The sequence below is a fragment of the Oncorhynchus clarkii genome, chromosome 12 (assembly GCF_045791955.1).
Source record: "Oncorhynchus clarkii lewisi isolate Uvic-CL-2024 chromosome 12, UVic_Ocla_1.0, whole genome shotgun sequence".
Lineage (NCBI taxonomy): Eukaryota > Metazoa > Chordata > Actinopteri > Salmoniformes > Salmonidae > Oncorhynchus > Oncorhynchus clarkii.
In genome coordinates this window covers 39,114,405-39,133,048 of record NC_092158.1, presented here as the reverse complement: position 1 = coordinate 39,133,048, position 18,644 = coordinate 39,114,405, and the positions used below count along the sequence as shown (strand labels likewise).

The 18,644-nt window shown below is 43.6% G+C and overlaps 1 protein-coding gene across 3 annotated transcripts in view; it reads right to left on the bottom strand.

Moving 5' to 3' along the window:
* LOC139423167 (rab GTPase-binding effector protein 1-like) overlaps window positions 1-18,644 on the bottom strand; it is a 29,426-nt gene that overhangs the window by 8,314 nt on the left and 2,468 nt on the right. For 2 of the 3 annotated variants that reach the window (XM_071174875.1, XM_071174876.1), the window contains exons 3-9: window positions 16,991-17,194; window positions 16,482-16,645; window positions 16,076-16,195; window positions 15,652-15,787; window positions 15,330-15,508; window positions 11,251-11,358; window positions 24-326 (exon numbers count right to left, since the gene is read on the bottom strand). In XM_071174875.1, coding sequence (XP_071030976.1) covers window positions 24-326; window positions 11,251-11,358; window positions 15,330-15,508; window positions 15,652-15,787; window positions 16,076-16,195; window positions 16,482-16,645; window positions 16,991-17,194 — 1,214 coding nt within the window. The remainder of the gene's footprint in view (window positions 1-23; window positions 327-11,250; window positions 11,359-15,329; window positions 15,509-15,651; window positions 15,788-16,075; window positions 16,196-16,481; window positions 16,646-16,990; window positions 17,195-18,644) is intronic. The other variant, XM_071174877.1, reaches the window with a different exon arrangement.

The following is an 18,644-nucleotide window of genomic DNA, read 5'->3' as shown; positions in this document are numbered from 1 at the left end:
TATAATAAAGGTTGATTTAAGACCTTGGTGAGGAGGAAGTGGCCGGCCGTCAGCTGGATGGAGCTGACCGATAGTGTGTCCCCAAAGCCCGCCAGGCCCTCAGAGGCCCCGCAGTCCGCCCCCACCAGGGGCCCAAAGTCAGACTCGTCCAGATGGCTGGCCGACTTAGCCTTATGGTTGTGGCCCCCCAGGCCCTGGAGACCGGGAGAGGAACCCAGGCTGTCTGTGGACTGGACCCTCCGCAGGCAGTCTTTGTAGGAGTCCAAGGGGCCCCCTGCCACCAGGTCTGTGTCTAAGGAGTACATGGACCCGTGGGCACTGTGGTGCTGGAGGAGAAAATAGGGAGTAAGTGAGTGGTTGTAATGACGAGAGGTAGATGAGTAGCACCTCAGGCTGCATTTACACTGGAAGCCCAATTCAGATCTTTTGCATATCTGATTACTATCTGAACTATTCCCTAATGTGTAAACAGCAAAAAAAGCACATGGAATCTGATCTTGATTTCCACCTACATACACTACATGACAAAAAGTATGTGGACATCTGCACGTCGAACATCTCATTCTAAAATCATGGGCATTAATATGGAGTTGGTCCCCCCTTTCCTACTATAACAGCCTCCATCCACTCTTATAGGAAGGCTTTTCACTAGATGTTGGAATATTGCTGCGGGGACTTGCTTCCAGTCAGTCACATGAGCATTAGTGAGGTTGTGGCACTGATGTTGGGAGATTAGGCCTGGCTCGCAGTTGGCGTTCTGTGCAGGCTAGTCAAGTTCTTCCACAACGATCGACAAACCATTTCTGTATCGTCATGCTGAAACAGGAAAGGGCCTTCCCCAAACTGTTGCCACAAAGTTGGAAGCACAGAATCTTCTAGAATATCATTGTATGCTGTAGCGTTAATATTTCCCCTCACTGAAACTAAAGGGCATAGCCCAAACCATGAAAAACAGTCCCAGACCATAATTCCTCCATCATTCCAGAGAATGCGTTTCCACTGCTCCAGAGTCCAATGGCGGCAAGCTTTATACCACTCCGGCCGACACTTGGCATTGTGCATGATGATCATAGGCTTGTGTGGCTGCTCGGCTATGGAAAGCCATTTCATGAAGCACCCGACGAACAGTTATTGTGCCGACGTTGCTTCCAGAGGCAGTTTGGCCACTCAAAGACATTCAGAGACTTGTACCGAAACCACTCCTGCTTTGTCTTGGCTGTGTGCTTAGGGTCGTTGTCCTGTTAGAAGGTGAACCTTCGTCCCAGTCTGAGGTCCTGAGCGCTCTGGAGCGGGTTTTCATCAAGGATCTCCTTGTACTTTGCTCTGTTCATCTTTTCCTCAAACCTGACTAGTCTCCAAGTCCCTGCACTGAAAAACATCCCACAGCATGATGCTGCCACCATGGTTCACTGTAGGAATGGTGCCAGGTTTCCTCCAGATGTGACGCTTGGCATTCAGACCAAAGAGTTCAGTCTTAGTTTCATCAGAGTTCTTTAGGTGCCTTTTGGCAAACTCCAAGTGGGCTGTCATGTGCCTTTTACTGAGGAGTGGCTTCGTCTGGCCTGAAAGGACTGATTGGTGGAGTACTGCAGAGATGGTTGTCCTTCTGGAAGTTTCTCCCATCTCCACAGAGGAACTCTAGAGCTCTGTCAGAGTGACCATCGAGTTCTTGGTCACCTCGCTGACCATCGAGTTCTTGGTCACCTCGCTGACCAAGGCCAGCTCTAGGAAGAATCTTGGTGGTTCCAAACTTCTTCCATTTAAGGATGGTGGAGACCACTGTGTTCTTGGGGACCTCCAATGCTGCAGAAATGTTTTTGTACCATTCCGAGATCTGTGCCTCGCCAAAATCCTGTCGTCTCGGACAATTCCTTCGTCCTCATGACTTGGTTTTTGAACTGAAATGCACTGTCAACTGTAGAACCTTAGGAGTGTGGCTTTCCAAATCATGTTTAATCAATTGAATTTATCACAGGTGGACTCCAATCAAGTTGTGGAAACATCAAGGATGATCAATGGAAACAGGATGCACCTGAGCTCAATTTTGAGTCTCAAAGCCAATGGTCTGAATACTTATGTAAATAAAGTATGTATTTAATACATTTGCAAAAATTTCTAAAACACCCATTTTCATTTTGTCACTACGGGTAATGCGTGTAACAGTGACGCAGCAACCTAAGGCTCTGCATCTCAGTGCAAGAGGTGTCACTATAGTACCTGGTTTGAATCCAGGCTGTATCACATCCGGCCATGATTGGGAGTCCCATAGGGAGGCGCACATTGGCCCAGCGTCATCCGGGTTTGGCCGTCATTGTAAATAAGATTTTTTTCTTAATGGACTTGCCTAGTTAAAAGTTCCATGTAAAAAATATATTGATGAGGACATTATTTTTTAAATCCATTTTAGAATAAGGCTGTAACGTAACATGTGTAAAAAGTAAAGTGGTCTGAATACTTTCCGAATGCATTGTATATAGGCTACTGTATCAATTAATCATTCATGAAATGCAATCAAGCATTTTAGTTGAAATAAAGTGAGCCTTGACCAATTAGCTTAAATAATAAATAAACAGTTCTATTTCTGAAATTGCATTAATGAATGCGACTGTTTAGTCTTTGCTGTAATAAAGGCTTAGCAAAAAACCTTAGACTCTGGTAACCTTATATTTGATTTATTGTTGTTTACATTGTTCCAAACAGTCAGAAAAATTATATTGTAATCTATACAGCTCCTGTTGCTGGACAGTCAGAAAAATATATAGGATATAGAAAAAATACAATTTTGGTTCTTCGGGTGGCTGTTTAAACACAGAAAGAGAGAAGAGGGAGAGAAAAAGTGGGGATGTGCTGTGGTTGAGCGATGGCAAAACTGCAGTGTCAAGATTGGAAATTAAAAGTGTATTGTCAGCAGAAAATAGTGCTTTTAACATGCTTTAGACCAATTTCTTGAATACTTATGTCAGGAATTCTCCAAGCCACTTAAGGAGATAGCATTTCAGACCACAATTGACCATGCTTGTCACAGAGGATTAGGTGGAAAAGTGAACATTCTACCGTCACAGAGAAGTCATTGTGAAGACGTGTTAATATCCTGAGTTTATGGCCACTCCAGTCCTCAGTTCTCTCTCTTTGTACGTCATCACGCAACAGACGTTCTGTTGCACACTCTGACGTACGATCTATACTCGGTTTGTTGTTTTAATGAAATAGTTCATTAAATAGTTTAAAATCATAGCTCAAGTTTTTATTGCTACAGATTCCACAACACGGTTAGCTTTCATGGCTTTTTGTGCGCCGGATTACTGTTAACACTGGATCCGCCATAATCAAACGACAATGGCCTCTGACCTTTGTAAATAAATAAAATATCCCCCCCAAAAGGCAATGTCCTTCACCTTCCCTGACTTTATCTAAATGTTTGTATTTTACATTGTGATTTCAAAATTCTGACAAATGAGCAAACAGAAAAGTATTGAGCATTTTTCACACCTATTCCCAACTTAAAACGCCCAGACAATGCACAGTAGGATGTTGGCACTAATGAGTCCCACCCCACACTGAATGACAAATGGAGGATAATTGCACACCTTAACAATGGAATTTAAATAAGGCTTAACTGAATGATAAGGATGTTGAAGTGGTTGATTTAATTTAGAAAGACAGTGTAATGTGTGTGTGTTATGCCTATTTATCAGCAGCAAATAATTTGCCCACATGACTCTTGAACAGGTAATCAAATGGCTACCCAAACTACACTGCTCAAAAAAATAAAGGGAACACTTAAACAACACAATGTAACTAAGTCAATCCAACTTCTGTGAAATCAAACTGTCCATTTAGGAAGCAACACTGATTGACAATAAATTGCACATGCTGTTGTGCAAATGGAATAGACAACAGGTGGAAATTATAGGCAATTAGGAAGACACCCCCAATAAAGGAGTGGTTCTGCAGGAGGTGACCACAGACCACTTCTCAGTTCCTATGCTTCCTGGCTGATGTTTTGGTCACTTTTGAATGCTGGCGGTGCTTTCACTCTAGTGGTAGCATGAGACGGAGTCTACAACCCACACAAGTGGCTCAGGTAGTGCAGCTCATCCAGGATGGCACATCAATGCGAGCTGTGGCAAGAAGGTTTGCTGTGTCTGTCAGCGTAGTGTCCAGAGCATGGAGGCACTACCAGGAGACAGGCCAGTACATCAGGAGAAGTGGAGGAGGCCGTAGGAGGGCAACAACCCAGCAGCAGGACCTCTACCTCCGCCTTTGTGCAAGGAGGAGCAGGAGGAGCACTGCCGGAGGCCTGCAAAATGACCTACAGCAGGCCACAAATGTGCATGTGTCTGCTCAAACGGTCAGAAACAGACTCCCATGAGGGTGGTATGAGGGCCTGACGTCCACAGGTGGGGGTTGTGCTTACAGCCCAACACCGTGCAGAACATTTGGCATTTGCCAGAGAACACCAAGATTGGCATATTCGCCACTGGCGCCCTGTGCTCTTCACAGATGAAAGCAGGTTCACACTGAGCACGTGACAGACGTGACAGAGTCTGGAGACGCTGTGGAGAACGTTCTGCTGCCTGCAACATCCTCCAGCATGACCGGTTTGGCGGTGGGTCAGTCATGGTGTGCGGTGGCATTTCTTTGGGGGGCCGCACAGCCCTCCATGTGCTCGCCAGAGGTAGCCTGACTGCCATTAGGTACCGAGATGAGATCCTGAGACCCCTTGTGAGACCATATGCTGGTTGGCCCTGGGTTCCTCTTAATGCAAGACAATGCTAGACCTCATGTGGCTGGAGTTTGTCAGCAGTTCCTGCAAGAGGAAGGCATTGATGCTATGGACTGGCCCGCCCATTCCCCAGAGTTGGCGGATGCTTTAGTCCAGGTCTGGGAGGAGACCATCCGCCACCTCATCAGGAGCATGCCCAGGCGTTGTAGGGAGGTTATACAGGTACGTGGAGGCCACACATACTACTGAGCCTCATTTTGACTTGTTTTAAGGACATTACATTAAAGTTGGATCAGCCTGTAGTGTAGTTTTCCACTTTCATTTTGTGTGACTCCAAATCCAGACCTCCATGGGTTGATAAATGTAATTTCCATTGATAATTTGTGTGATTTTGTTGTCAGCACATTCAACTATGTAAAGAAAAAAGGATTTAATAAGAATATTTCATTCATTCAGATCTAGGATGTGTTATTTTAGTGTTCCCTTTATTTTTTTGAGCAGTGTATTTGCATTGTGTGCCCCCCCACCCCTCTTTTACACTGCTGCTACTCTGTTTATCATATATGCATAGTCACTTTAACCATATCTACATGTACATACTACCTCAAATCAGTCCGACAAACTAGTCTCGCTACTGTTATTTTTCATTGTTGTGTTTATTTCTTTACTTACCTATTGTTCACCTAAAACCTTTTTTGCACTGTTGGATAAAGCCTGTAAGTAAGCATTTCACTGTAAGGTCTACAGTACACCTGTTGTATTCGGCGCACGTAACAAATTAACTTAGATCATTTAGATGAGTTGGAGTCAGATGGAGGATCGGATATTGAACTTGAAATCAACGTTGATGAAGAGTCTTCATACGATTCTGACTTCAACTGCCACGGTGAGACAGGAGTCTGGGAGGGATGGCACGGTTTGGGTGGAAAGTGTGACAAGAGCGCAGAATATTCTCAGAGAGTAGGCCTTACACCTCACGCAAAGACACAAATTGCCAGTGCACTCAACATGTTTTTGATTGTGACATGCAGATGTTGCAGCACATTGTAGATTGTGCCGTCGCTTATGCGCACAGAAAAGGAAACCGTACCTAGGACATGTCTATCAATGAACTCAAAGCATTTATTACACTCTTGTATGTCCGTAGAGCATACAGCGGAAAGAGCATGATGTGGAGTCATTTTGGTCTGATAGGTATAGGGTGGACTTTTTCCAGAGACCATGCCACACAACTGCTTAAAGACAGATTATGCAACACTTGTGTCACGATGACAAGGAGACATCACCAATACGCGTGCAGACAGACAAGTTTGTTGCCGTCTCAGACACCTTGAAAAGTCGTGACGGATTTCTTTGCTTCTTATAAGCCAGGAGAGAACGTAACGGTTGATGAACAACTGTTCTCAACAAAAGCTCAGTGCCGTTTTACGGGAAAGATTAAACCATGCCAGCGGGTGAGTGACAGACTGTGGTTTTAAAACTGGGAGCCTTACAAAATGGGCAAAGGCAGAAAGGTGACCATGGACAAGTTCTTCACATCAATTTCCCTGGCAGACAAGTTAATTGCAAAACATACCAGCGGAGCTGTACTGTACATCAGTGAGAGAGAGTGGTAAAGCAACACTTGTGGTGTACAGATATATAATGAACTAAAGTGTTTGGATCCTCAGCACCTTGCATCCCACTGTTGCCATCTGCCATATACAGATAGCCTTTCCATTTGCCAAACACCAAATATTATCTCCTTTTATTACATTAAAATTATTCTATATAATTATAACCTATATTATATTCTATGCAATAGGTTGGTGTGGATGCACTCGACGAGATGGCAAGACTGTACTCTGTAAAAGAAGATACTAGCCGCTGGCCTGTAGCAGTGTTCTACAAAGTGCTCGACATGGCTGTTATCAACACGCACATGTTGTACAAGCAATGCCTTGACAAGACAGTCAGCTGGAGAGACTTCATCATGGATCTGGCATGTGAGCTTCGTGAGAACCACATGAACACCAAGAAAGAAACTACAGCCGCCAAGCAGGCCGCCAAGCAGGCAGCAGGTCCTGCTCTCCCTCTTCCCCAAGCACCACAGCTACCACTCTAGAAAAATACGAAAATGTCACGTCGGCAGGTGCACACGTCGGCAGCCCCGAAGCTGTGCGCTGACTGTGGACCAGAAGCATAAAGAGAAGACGAGATTGAAACATGCATAAGAGCCGGTGTATAAGGGCACAATACAGTGTCTGATAAAAAAAAAGTCATTTGTTGATTGTATCTTGTCATTAATATATCTTTATGAAATTAATTCTTTACAATTGTCAATGCACTGGTACTTTTGTTCAGGAATACAGCAAATCATTTCACTTGCGCACCTGGCTGGTTATATTATCATCTTTTTAGTTTCTACTTCGTCAAAATAAGCTGTAACAGGCCTTTAATGAATTACAATATATCTATTACTAATCAAATCTACAAATAACGTTGATCAAAGGGCCTCCCGAGTGGCACAGTGGTCTAAGGCACCCTGCTCCGCAGTGCTAGCTGTGCCACTAGAGATTCTGGGTTTGAGTCCAGGCTCTGCCGCGACCGGGAGACCCACGGGGCGGCGCACAATTGGCCCAGCGTAGTCCGGGTTAGGGGAGGGTTTGGCCGGCAGTGATGTACTTGTCCCATCGCGCACTAGGGACTCCTGTGGCGGGCCGGCCGCAGTGTACGCTGACACGGTCGCCAGGTGCACGGTGTTTCCTCCGACACATTGGTGCAGCTGGCTTCCGGGTTAAGTGGGTATTGTGTCAAGAAGCAGTGCAGCTTGGTTGGGTTGTGTTTCGGAGGACGCACGGTTCTCAACCTTCGCCTCTATCGAGTCCATAAGGGAGTTGCAACGATGAGACAATTGGATACCACGAAACTGGGGAGAAAAAGGAATTAAAAATAATAAAATAAATATAAATAAAGTTGATCAAATGGATTACACAAATGTTTTTCGTGTAAGGGAAACAAACATGTGTTATAGGCCTAGGTTTTTTCTAGGACTTAGAACTATACAAAATCTATATATTTCCACAAATTTTCCTTTATGCAATTCATCCTTTACAATACAGACTATTTATCAAGCGTGTTTGCGCACCTTGCAAGTTGATATGCATCTGATGCATATGCTAAAGGAGACGCCCAGCAACGTTCTCTAGCGGGTACTTATATGCTGAAAGGCCAGGCGGTTCTAGTGTTAAGTAGCAGTTAGCTGCTAGCATTCATAAAAACTGAGCAAGCTAACGCTAGCAGTGCTAGCCCACCGGTGTTTGTTATCCACAGCTGGGCACCAATGCTTTAGGTGTGAGATGATTTACACACAATCACAAGATGAAGATAAGGTCAAACTGACGAATTAACAAGGATTTGTCTGCCCTAAATGCACCACCAAGAGGCTTAGAGGAAGAGATCCTCCGGCTGCGAGAAAAGGATAATCTGCTTTCTAAGTACACCGAACTCGCTGTAGCCCAAGCAAACCCAATCGCAGTTATAAATGCCTCCTATTGCAAAGCTGTCGATGAGTCGGGTGGCAGTGATCTGTCCCAAGCCAACAGACAGATGTCAAGCTCAATTTTGCAGCCCATGGGAGACTGGACACTCGCAAGGCGTAGGAGATCGGGGAGGCAGTCTGGCCCCCCTTCATCTACCCGATCCAGCTATCAAAAAGCTTTGGCCCACTTGAGACGGACCTACCAGCCCCGGGAGTCAGCATGGATCCTGGGAGTATACCACCAGCCCGCGGCCTCCCTGTGGCACCCTCCCTCACAGCCAAAACAGCTCTGTCTTGAGTCTGTGACCTGCTGAAGGGTTTCGGGCCATCTTCCACCTTGCTGGGGTATCCGACACCATCTGCTGTTGCGGGTGCGAAAAGTCTGGCTGGCTTGGCTCGAAGCCTTCATCCGCCCTGCCCGAGGCATTCCCATCCTGCTCCCCCTCTTCCTTCTCCATTGGATTCCATCACAACCACCATCATTGTGGGCATCTTGATGGTGAGAGATTTTGGCCTGCCTACAGTCTGTGTTGACGGACCAAGAGCCACTGACACCCAGGAGCCCGTGTCCATGACATCAACTCCCTCCTGCCCAAGGTTCTGGCCAACCTCTCCAATATTGACACCATCATCAATCACATACATTACCAGGCAAAAGCTTGGACACACCTACTCATTCATTTCTTTATTTTTACTATTATTTACATTGTAGAATAATAGTGAAGATATTAAAACTATGAAATAGCACTTTGTCCAGTTGAAAAACAAATGATAATCCCACTAAAACGCAAACTAGATGGGATGGTTTATCGCTGCAGAATGCTGTGGTAGCATGCTGGTTAAGTGTGCCTTGAATTCTAAATAAATCAGACAGCATCACCAGCAAAGCACCCCACACCTCCTCATCCATGCTTCACGGTGGGAACCACACATGTGGAGATCATCCATTCACCTACTCTGTGTCTCACAAAGACAGCAGTTGGAACCAAAAATCTCAAATTTAGACTCATCGGACCAAAGGACAGATGTCCACAAGTCTAATGTCCATTGCTTGCGTTTCTTGGCACAAGCAAGTCTCTTCTTATTGGTGTACTTTAGTAGTGGTTTCTATGCAGCAATTCGACCATGAAGGACTAATTCACTCAGTCTCGTCTGAACCGGTGATGTTGAGATGTGTCTGTTATTTGAACTCTGAAGCATTTTTTGGGGGCTGCAATTTCTGAGGCTGGTAACTAATGAACTTATCCTCTGCAGCAGAGGTAACTCTGGGTCTTCCTTTCCTGTGGCGGTCCTCATGAGAACTAGTTTCATCATAGAGCTTGATGTTTTTTTGCGACTGCACTTGAAGAAACGGTCAAAGTTAATGAAATGTTCCACATTAAGACATAAGTCAGTCAAAGTAATAATGCACAGTCATTTCTCTTTGCTCATTTGAGCTGTTCTTGCCATAATATTTACCAAATAGGGCTATCTGTATACCACCCCTACCTTGTCACAACACAACAGATTGGCTCAAACGCATTAAGGAAAGAAATTCCACAAATTAACTTTTAAGAAGGCACACCCCACTTTTGATCAAATTGAAACTGATTCCAGGTGACTACTTCATGTAGCTGTACCAAAACATTCACAGGCTATTTTATCAAAAGTGGGGTTAGATGTTTATCAACTTTAAAAGCAGAATTACTTTCATTGTTTCTCAACTGCAGTGTATGATATATACTGAACAAAAATATAAACGCAACATGTAAAGTGTTGGTCCCATGTTTCATGAGCTGAAATAAAAGATCCCAGAAATGTTCAATAAGCACAAAAAGTTTCTCAAATTGAGCACAAATGTTTCCATCCCTGTTAGTGAGCATTTATCCTTTGCCAAGATAATCCATCCACCTGACAGGTGTGGCATATCAAGAAGCTGATTAAACTCCAAGATCATTACACAGGTACACCTTGTGCTGGGGACAATAAAAGGCCACTAAAATGTGCAATTGTGACACAACTCCAATGCCACAGATGTCTCAAGATTTGAGGGAGTGTGCAATTGGCATGCTGACTGCAGGAATTTCCACCAGAGTTGTTGCCAGAGAAATGAATGAATTTCTCTACCATAAACCGCCTCCAACGTCGTTTTAGAGAATTTGGCAGTACGTCCAACTGGCCTCTCAACCACAGACCGCGTGTATGGTGTTGTGTGGGCGAGTGGTTTGCGGATGTCAACGTTGTGAACAGAGTGCCCCATGTTGGAGGTGGGGTTATAGTATGGGCAGGCATAAACTACAGACAACAAACACAATTGCATTTTATCGATGGACATTTGAATGCACAGAGATACCGTGACGAGATCCTAAGGCACATTGTCGTGCCATTCATCCACTGCCATTACCTCATGTTGTACCATGATTATGCACAGCCCCATGTCGTAAAGATCTGTATACAATTCCTGAAAGCTGAAAATGTCCCAGTTCTTCCATGGCCTGCATACTTACCAGATATGTCACACATTGAGCATGTGTAGGATGCTCTGGATCGACGTGTATGACAGCGCATTCCAGTTCCCGACAATATCCAGCAACTTCGCACAGCCATTAAAGAGGAGTGGGACAACATTCCACAATCAACAGCCTAATCAACTCTATGCAAAGGAGATGTGTCACACTGCATGAGGCAAATTGTGGTCACACCAGATACATGTTTTTTTAAAGCTATCCACCTGTGACCAAGAGATGCATATCTATATTCCCAGTCATGTGAAATCCATAGATGAAATTGATTTCCTTATATGAACTGTAACTCAGTAAAATCTTTGAAACCATTTTGTAGCCTGTCTACTTTTATACAATGTAAAAAACACTATTTCAAATTTTGTTGCATAGGACGGAATCCAGGTGGTGGGTCACATATACAATATGAACAAGAATGTTTTATGGAGCGGTTGACCTCAGAGAATCGTGTGCGTCTGGAGTAATGTGCTCTCGGTAAGGTGTTGGTGACGTCATATCCCTACCTCTTCAGTACTGAGCCCAAGAAATGAGTCTTCTAAAGGTTCGGTTTCTGTCCCGTCCTCCTCGTTTTGCTCCTTAGCCTGGATGATCCTTTCATTGTCATCCTCCTCCTGGGGGGAAGCAAACAATGTCAATAAATAGTCTGAGCATGTAAATACGACTTGTAAACAATGTTACACTTTGACAGGGTCTTTCTACCTTATCAACTGGCTTGCATTCCCATAAGCGCACAATATCCTGTTGATAAATGTCAGTACACTGTCAAGCTGACGCGGTATTTACTTAATTTCTCATGTACCGTCTGATTCACCCTTGCACGGTCAAACACATCCCCCCCCCCACACACACACACACCCCTCTGACTCTGGGTGTGAGTTAAACCTGGGATGATAAACCGAAAATGACATACAACATTGCCTTCCTCTTACTGAAGCATTTATTGTACGTCTGATAAGTCACAGCATTCTGGGAGTTTATCATTTATTTCTTACCTCTTAATATGGAGTTCATGGCACTGTGACGGAGAAGTCCGTCACAGGCCCCAGGCAGCATTTGGTACACTAACACGCACACACACGCCTCCCTGCTCCATTATCAGCTAAGTTAATAATGTGGGTCGACACATAAGTTAACGTCCCCTATCTTAGTACATACATTTCACACTTACCTCCCATCAATAACCCGGTTATGGTATAAAGAACATACATATAAGCATTCATGTTTAATGTAAGCAATGTTTATTATACTCATCAATGTTATGGATGAGCACTTAGTTGGTTTGGTTCTGTTCCTCTCTCCATCACTGTAGCTTCCGGGTATGCTGGATAAGGACCAGAGCTAAGGGAATCGGGCTGACTTTGTAGTGCCTGTCCCGAATGGCTCGTTAATGTAAATGGGCATATTAAAAGACACCATGTCAGTAGGGATATGATTTTGTAAATGTTATATTGGGATATTGTTTCATAAAAAATATGTTGCAATGTATATACTTTAGTATGTTAAGTTGAATGGAAAATGTTGGTTTGAATAGGTAACTGCTTAATTAATTGGTGTTAATTGTTCTGATGGGTGGGGCTACCCCTACAAAAGGAGCCTCTCTTTCAGTTCATTGAGGAAGGCATTTTGGATTGAGCTGTGGATGGGGCAGCATTGTTTTAAGCTGTCCCCATCAGGTATACTTTTGAAGGCAGTACTGTTGTTTTTCTTCTGGAATCACTATGTAAATAAACACCCTTGCACAGAATAACTTTTGCGGCTCCGCCATCTTTTTATTTTGATAGAGGTTAGGTTTTCCAGTTTAGCCTTCTGGCCTACTCTACGTGACATATGGTGGCAGCGGTGGGATGGCGCACCGCAAATCAGTGAATTCATCCCTCCTCTCAAGGCAGGTGAAAAGTTGCTGGAAAAGGGCTACCATGGTTGGGTGTGGTTCTGGTACCCCAAATGCTCCTTCAGTCAGCTGGTCTTTTATGACTATCTGCTGGTTCAACTGGTAGCTCAAACGGTTCTGGTTGTGTTTGGCCCCTTGGTCGGGCTCCTAGTTCCTCATACTTTACCTCTCCTTCACCAGACAATTCCATGGTGTTCCACCCCGTTTCAACTTCAGGTACCTTTCCTATGTCACGTAGAGTAGGCCAGAAGGCTAAACTGGAAAACCTAACCTCTATCAAAATAAAAAGATGGCGGAGCCGCAAAAGTTATTCTGTGCAAGGGTGTTTATTTACATAGTGAATAAACACTCTTGGAGTAGATCAGGGACAAACGCGCCATTTGCAGTTAATAGGACTACATCTAATTTATTTATAAATCCCATGCATCAGTAGTTGTCACAAAGTGCTTACACAGAAACCCAGTGTAAAACCCCAAAGAGCAAGCAATGCATTAGCATGGTGGCTAGGAAAAACGACCTACATCAAGTAGCCTAGGTCTAGCGCTGGAAAGTTGTAGGACATGAGTTTACATTTACTGATAAATCAAATCAATATAGCAGCAATATTGGATTCAGAGTTAGCAATCTAGCTAAGTGTTTTGAGGTGGGGAATAATATAGTGGCAAGAAAAAGTATGTGAACCCTTTGGAATTACCTGGATTTCTGCATAAATGTGTCATATTTGTCACAACAATAGACAGTGTGTTTACAATAATTTGTGTGTTAGTTTATTTTTGTCTATGTTTAAACATTCACACAAAAGTATTTGAACCCCTAGGCTACTAACTTATCCAAAAGCGAATTGGAGTCAGGGGTCAGCTAACCTGGAGTCCAATCCATGAGACGAGATTGGAGATGTTGGTTAGAGCTGCCCTGCCCTATAAAACACACTCACAAAATTTGAATTTGCTATTCACAAGAACCATTGCCTGATGTGAACCATGCCTCAAACAAAAGAGATCTCAGAAGATCTAAGAATTGTTTATTTGTATAAAGCTGGAAAGGGTTACAAAAATATCTCAAAGCCTTGATGTTCATCAGTCCACAGTAAGACATAGGGTCTATAAATGGAGAAAGCTCAGCACTGTTGCTACTCTCCCTAGGAGTGGCTGTCCTGCAAAGATGACTGCAAAAGCACAGCGGAGAATGCTCAATGAGGTTAAGAAGAATCCTAGCGTGTCAGCTAGACTTACAGAAATCTCTGAAACATGCTAACATCTCTGACAAGTCTACGATACGTAAAACACTAAACAAGAATGGTGTTTTATGGGAGGATCCCACGGAAGATGCCACTGCTGTCCAAAAAAAACCATTGCTGCACGTCTGAAGTTAGCGAAAGAGCACCTGGATGTTCCACAGCGCTACTGGCAAAATATTCTGTGGACAGATTAAACTAAAGTTTAATTGTTTGGAAGGAACACAATACTATGTGTGGAGAAAAAAAGGCACAGCACACCAACATCAAAACCAACTGTAAAGTATGATGTAGGGAGCATCATGGTTGGGGCTGCTTTAGGGCCTGGACAGCTTGCTATCATTAACGGAAAAATGAATTCCCAAGTTTATCAAGACATTTTGCAGGAGAATGTAAGGCTATCTGTCCGCCAAAGTGGGTGATGCAACAGGACAACGACCCAAAACACAGAAGGAAATCAACAACAGAATGGCTTCACCAGAAGAAAATACGCTTTCTGGACTGGCCCAGTCAGAGTCCTGACCTCAACCCAATTTAAAATGCTGTATCATGACCTTGAGCGGTTCACACCAGACATCCTAAGAATACTGCTCAACTGGAACAGTTTTGTAAAGAGGAATGGTCCAAAATTCCTCCTGACTGTTTGGTTGAGTTTATTGCTGCCTAAGGTGGGTAACCAGTTATTAAATCCAAGGGTTCACATACTTTTTTACACCCTACACTGTGAAAGTTTACACAGTATGTTCAATAAAGACATGAAAACATATTGTTTGTGCGTTATTAGTTTAAGCACACTGTGTAAATATTGTTGCGACTTAGAGGAAGGTCAGATCAAATTTTATAACCAATTTATGTAGAAATCCAGATAATTCCAACAGGTTCACATACTTTTTCTTGCCACTGTAGCTTACTTTATTTAACCTAGTTAAGTCCATTAAGAACAAATTCTTATTTACAATGATGGCCTACCCCGGGCGAGGCCAATTGTGTGCCGCCTTATGGGACTCCCAATCACGGCAGGATGTGATACAGCCTGGATTCAAACCAGGAACTGTAGTGATACCTCTTGCACTGAGATGCAGTGCCTTAGACCACTGCGCCACTCGGGAGCAAGATGTCGGCAAATTCTCTGAAGATCCAAAAATAAATCTGATATTTCTGGATTTTATTTTGCCAGGTTGCCCTTTAAAATGTAAAATCATGCATTCCCTGGATATGTTAGATGAAATAGCTTACTTTTTCAACATAGGCTACCATCAGTTCTTACTTGGCACTGAAAGCATTTTGTCTAGAGCCCTGCCGCTAATGTAAAGTAACTGTCCATTAAGACTTTTTTTATCATTGTATTTGTAATCAAGCAAAATAGTTACATTCATCACAATATGACTAAGTCCATATCACCCAGCTCTAGCACTTCTGTAAAAAAAATAATGGTAATTTATCGTTAGTGTGCGTACCTGGTCCCTCTTCTTGATCTCCTCCACCTGGCGGAGCTGCTCGGAGGAGAGCACGTTCTCGATCCTCTGCATGTCCCTCATCAGCAGCCTCTGGGACTCCAGGAACTGGTCGTTGGCCCGCTGCCACGTGTGCTTCAGCTGGTTGTGCTGCTGCCGCTCCAACTCCAACAGGTGACAAACTAAGAAAATATGGCATTTAGAAAAGGGGGGGGGGAGATTGAGAGAAATAATACTGTGCTGTACTCTTGTATTGAAGTCTCTCACATCTTTTTTCCTAAAGTTTTACAGCATGCATTTGAATAAAGCTTTACAAGTGAGTCACCTTCATGGAGCTCTTTACGTAGTTTCTCTGCATCCTCCTGAAGGACAGACTTCTGAGTGTTGAGCACCGCCACGTACATCTCCAGGTCTGTGCGGCAGGATTTCTCTGCTTCCAGGACATGATTGAGCTCCTTTACCTACAGAATGAAAATTTGTCATCTAACTCATATGACATATTTCAACTGTAAGACATTTTTTTACATTTTTTTCCCCCCTCTGTATCACTTCAGACAGTTTTCCCTATAAATGTCATAAATAATCAACACAAAAACATGTTCGTTTGCAAAGGATATAACCCATACCTCAATTGACATTTTGGATGGATAACATTGTTTTGTTGATAAAATTTGCATCATGGAGTTTTTGTATTGTAAAAGTCTAACTTCCACAGCATCCATTTTCCTTTCCAGTCCCCGTTGACTAACCTTTGAGGCTTCCAGCTCCTTTACCCTGTTCTCTGCCATTGTCAGCTTGGCTTTCAGAGCTGCCATCTCCTGCTCCATGGGCATCACCACCGACCGCAGCTTCTCTGCACCTTCCTGAGCCTTGGGGGAAAAAAGACATTAAAATCAAGTCCAACTCTATTGACCTTGAATCAAAACAGACAAATAAGTCGAATCTAAAACAAAAGTGCTCAATTCCATTTCAATTCAGTCAATTCAGGAAGTAATCTAAAATTATAATTCTCGTCAACGCTTCTCTATAAGAAAATTGATTTGGAATTGGTATTTCTGTTTCCTTCCTGAATTGAAATGGAATTGACCCCAACCCTGACAAAAGGATACATGTACTCTGATGACCCCCCCCACCCCAGGTGTGAAACCAGCCTACCTTTTTCATGTCGTTCTCCAAGTTCTCTTCCTCCTGGCCACCCTCTGAGAGGCGGTGTCTCAGCTCGCCCATCTCCCTCTCCACCGCCTCCCTGTACTGGTTCCATTGAGCACGCTCCTGCTCCAGGCGCTGGTGGAACTGCACCTCGTACTCACGCACTGTGTCTGAGGGTAGGGGGGGAGGTGAGCAGTGACTGGTACTGTGTTGAAACTGATCCTCAGTGTAAAGCGTAGCAGTTCATTTGCAACCAGGCTTATCACTGCTTAACTCTTCAACTCAACTTATTTAGCCACAGAATTGTAATCCTATTCTATTTTAATGTCTGCGTGTCAGGCTAAGATGATACGTCATCAAGGCTGTAACAGAATGAATTACTGCCTTTTATGAAGGCCTAGACTAAATGTTACATGGGTTACAGCTTTTCTGAAAGCCTTCCAACAGTGTCACCAACTAGATACTGAATGGCAAAATGAGAGCCAGAGGAGGCAAAGTAGAGTTCGCCTAGCTACCTTTCATGATGGCCTGTAGGGAGGTCACCTCCTCCTGCCACTGTCCCTTGACCTGGTCAACGGCCTCCTGCTTGGTGCTCTCTGACACAGTGGCCACTGCCTTGATGTTCTCCATGTCTGCCTGGGCCTGTTCCAGCTGGGCCTGGACACGACTCAGCTCCGACTGGGCCCCCTCCAGAGACGCTGCCTGGCTCTTCAGCTCCTCTGGGGAAGAAAATTGAGGAAAATACAAGAGTTACCCCATGATAAGGCCGGATATGTTCCAGGAGACCAGGGCCCGGGCGCCGAAGACGTGGATGTCGATTAAGGCAACCCGACGCACCTCTCTGAATCAGAGGGGTTGAATTAAATGCGGAAGACATTTCAGTTGTACAACTGACTAGGTATCCCCCTTTCCCTCTCCCATATTCATGAAGCTTACAATTAGTTGGAAGTTTACAATTAGCAAAATGGCATGATAGTCAACATCCCTAGTTCAATGATCAAACGTTTAAAAAAATCTGGTAAAAAAAATAATAATTAAGTGACGTGAAATCACAATTCAGATATGGTCCTGCATATGACCGCTAGGGGGAAATACAGTTCTGACTACCGACCAAATAGCGCTCACCTCCATTGCAAAGGCCGTGGGGCAGTCCAAGAAGGAGAGTGTGGCTAAGATGCACATCTCTCTCCAAACAAGTGGTGCACATTCATTGTTTCATAACATGCGAATTGTTTGCGTTTGACTGTTAGTGTCTATCAATTTTCCATTACATAACAGTAAATATAATACTGGTGATTTACATTATTTCCTATCACTTCTAATAGGCAATGTGTTTGGTTAGGGTAATTTCTGTTAATGCATTCAATATATTATTATTCGTCATTTATTCATTCTCAGAGTTGACATGTAGTTTGCAGAGTGCACAACCTATGCTACACTTGTGAGAAACAAGTTTTGGGTTATTTCATTCCATTTACGAGCTGTCAATTTAGTTATTGTCTTTTGTTTGGTGCGCTCGCTCCTGTCAATGTTGAATAAGGACACGCACCTGATTACGCATAGAAGTAGGCCTATAGGCTACCTGGCCTGCACGCAAAAGTAGGCATATAAAATGTTCTCATTAGAGGATCTGATAGTATTTCTGATTGGCTTAACGCACCACGACTAATGAGCTGTGGAGCTTTCTTCCCCACAAACAGCAAGAAAACAAAGTATATTTTTACATCCATTGAGAATGTCAATATTTCAATGTATTTGAAAAATCTTTCGATACCCTCTCTGCGAGAAAGGAAAAAATGTCATGCTCTGATCCAGTGGAAACTTATCCCTTGAGCAAATAGCCTACAGCTGTGTCTGTCCCGAGCTCACTGGAGCTGGAAATTCTGAGGGCCCAGAATATTTTATACAATGTTGCAAGTTTGTTAGCACAAGCTTCAGGCCAGACCCAAGTTGAAAGAATGTTTCAAGTTTGTTGCAGACACGCCATGCGTAGCCAATGTGATTTATAGGATTATTTTATTAAAATCTGAATATTTTCTACCTGCAGGCTGCAATGTTTTTATTTGTTGCCTTTATGTAGGCTATTTTTAAATAGTTGGCATTAAGTTACTTTTTAGGTTTGTATCATTTTAATTTGGATAGAATTTTGATTAACCACATGACAATGAT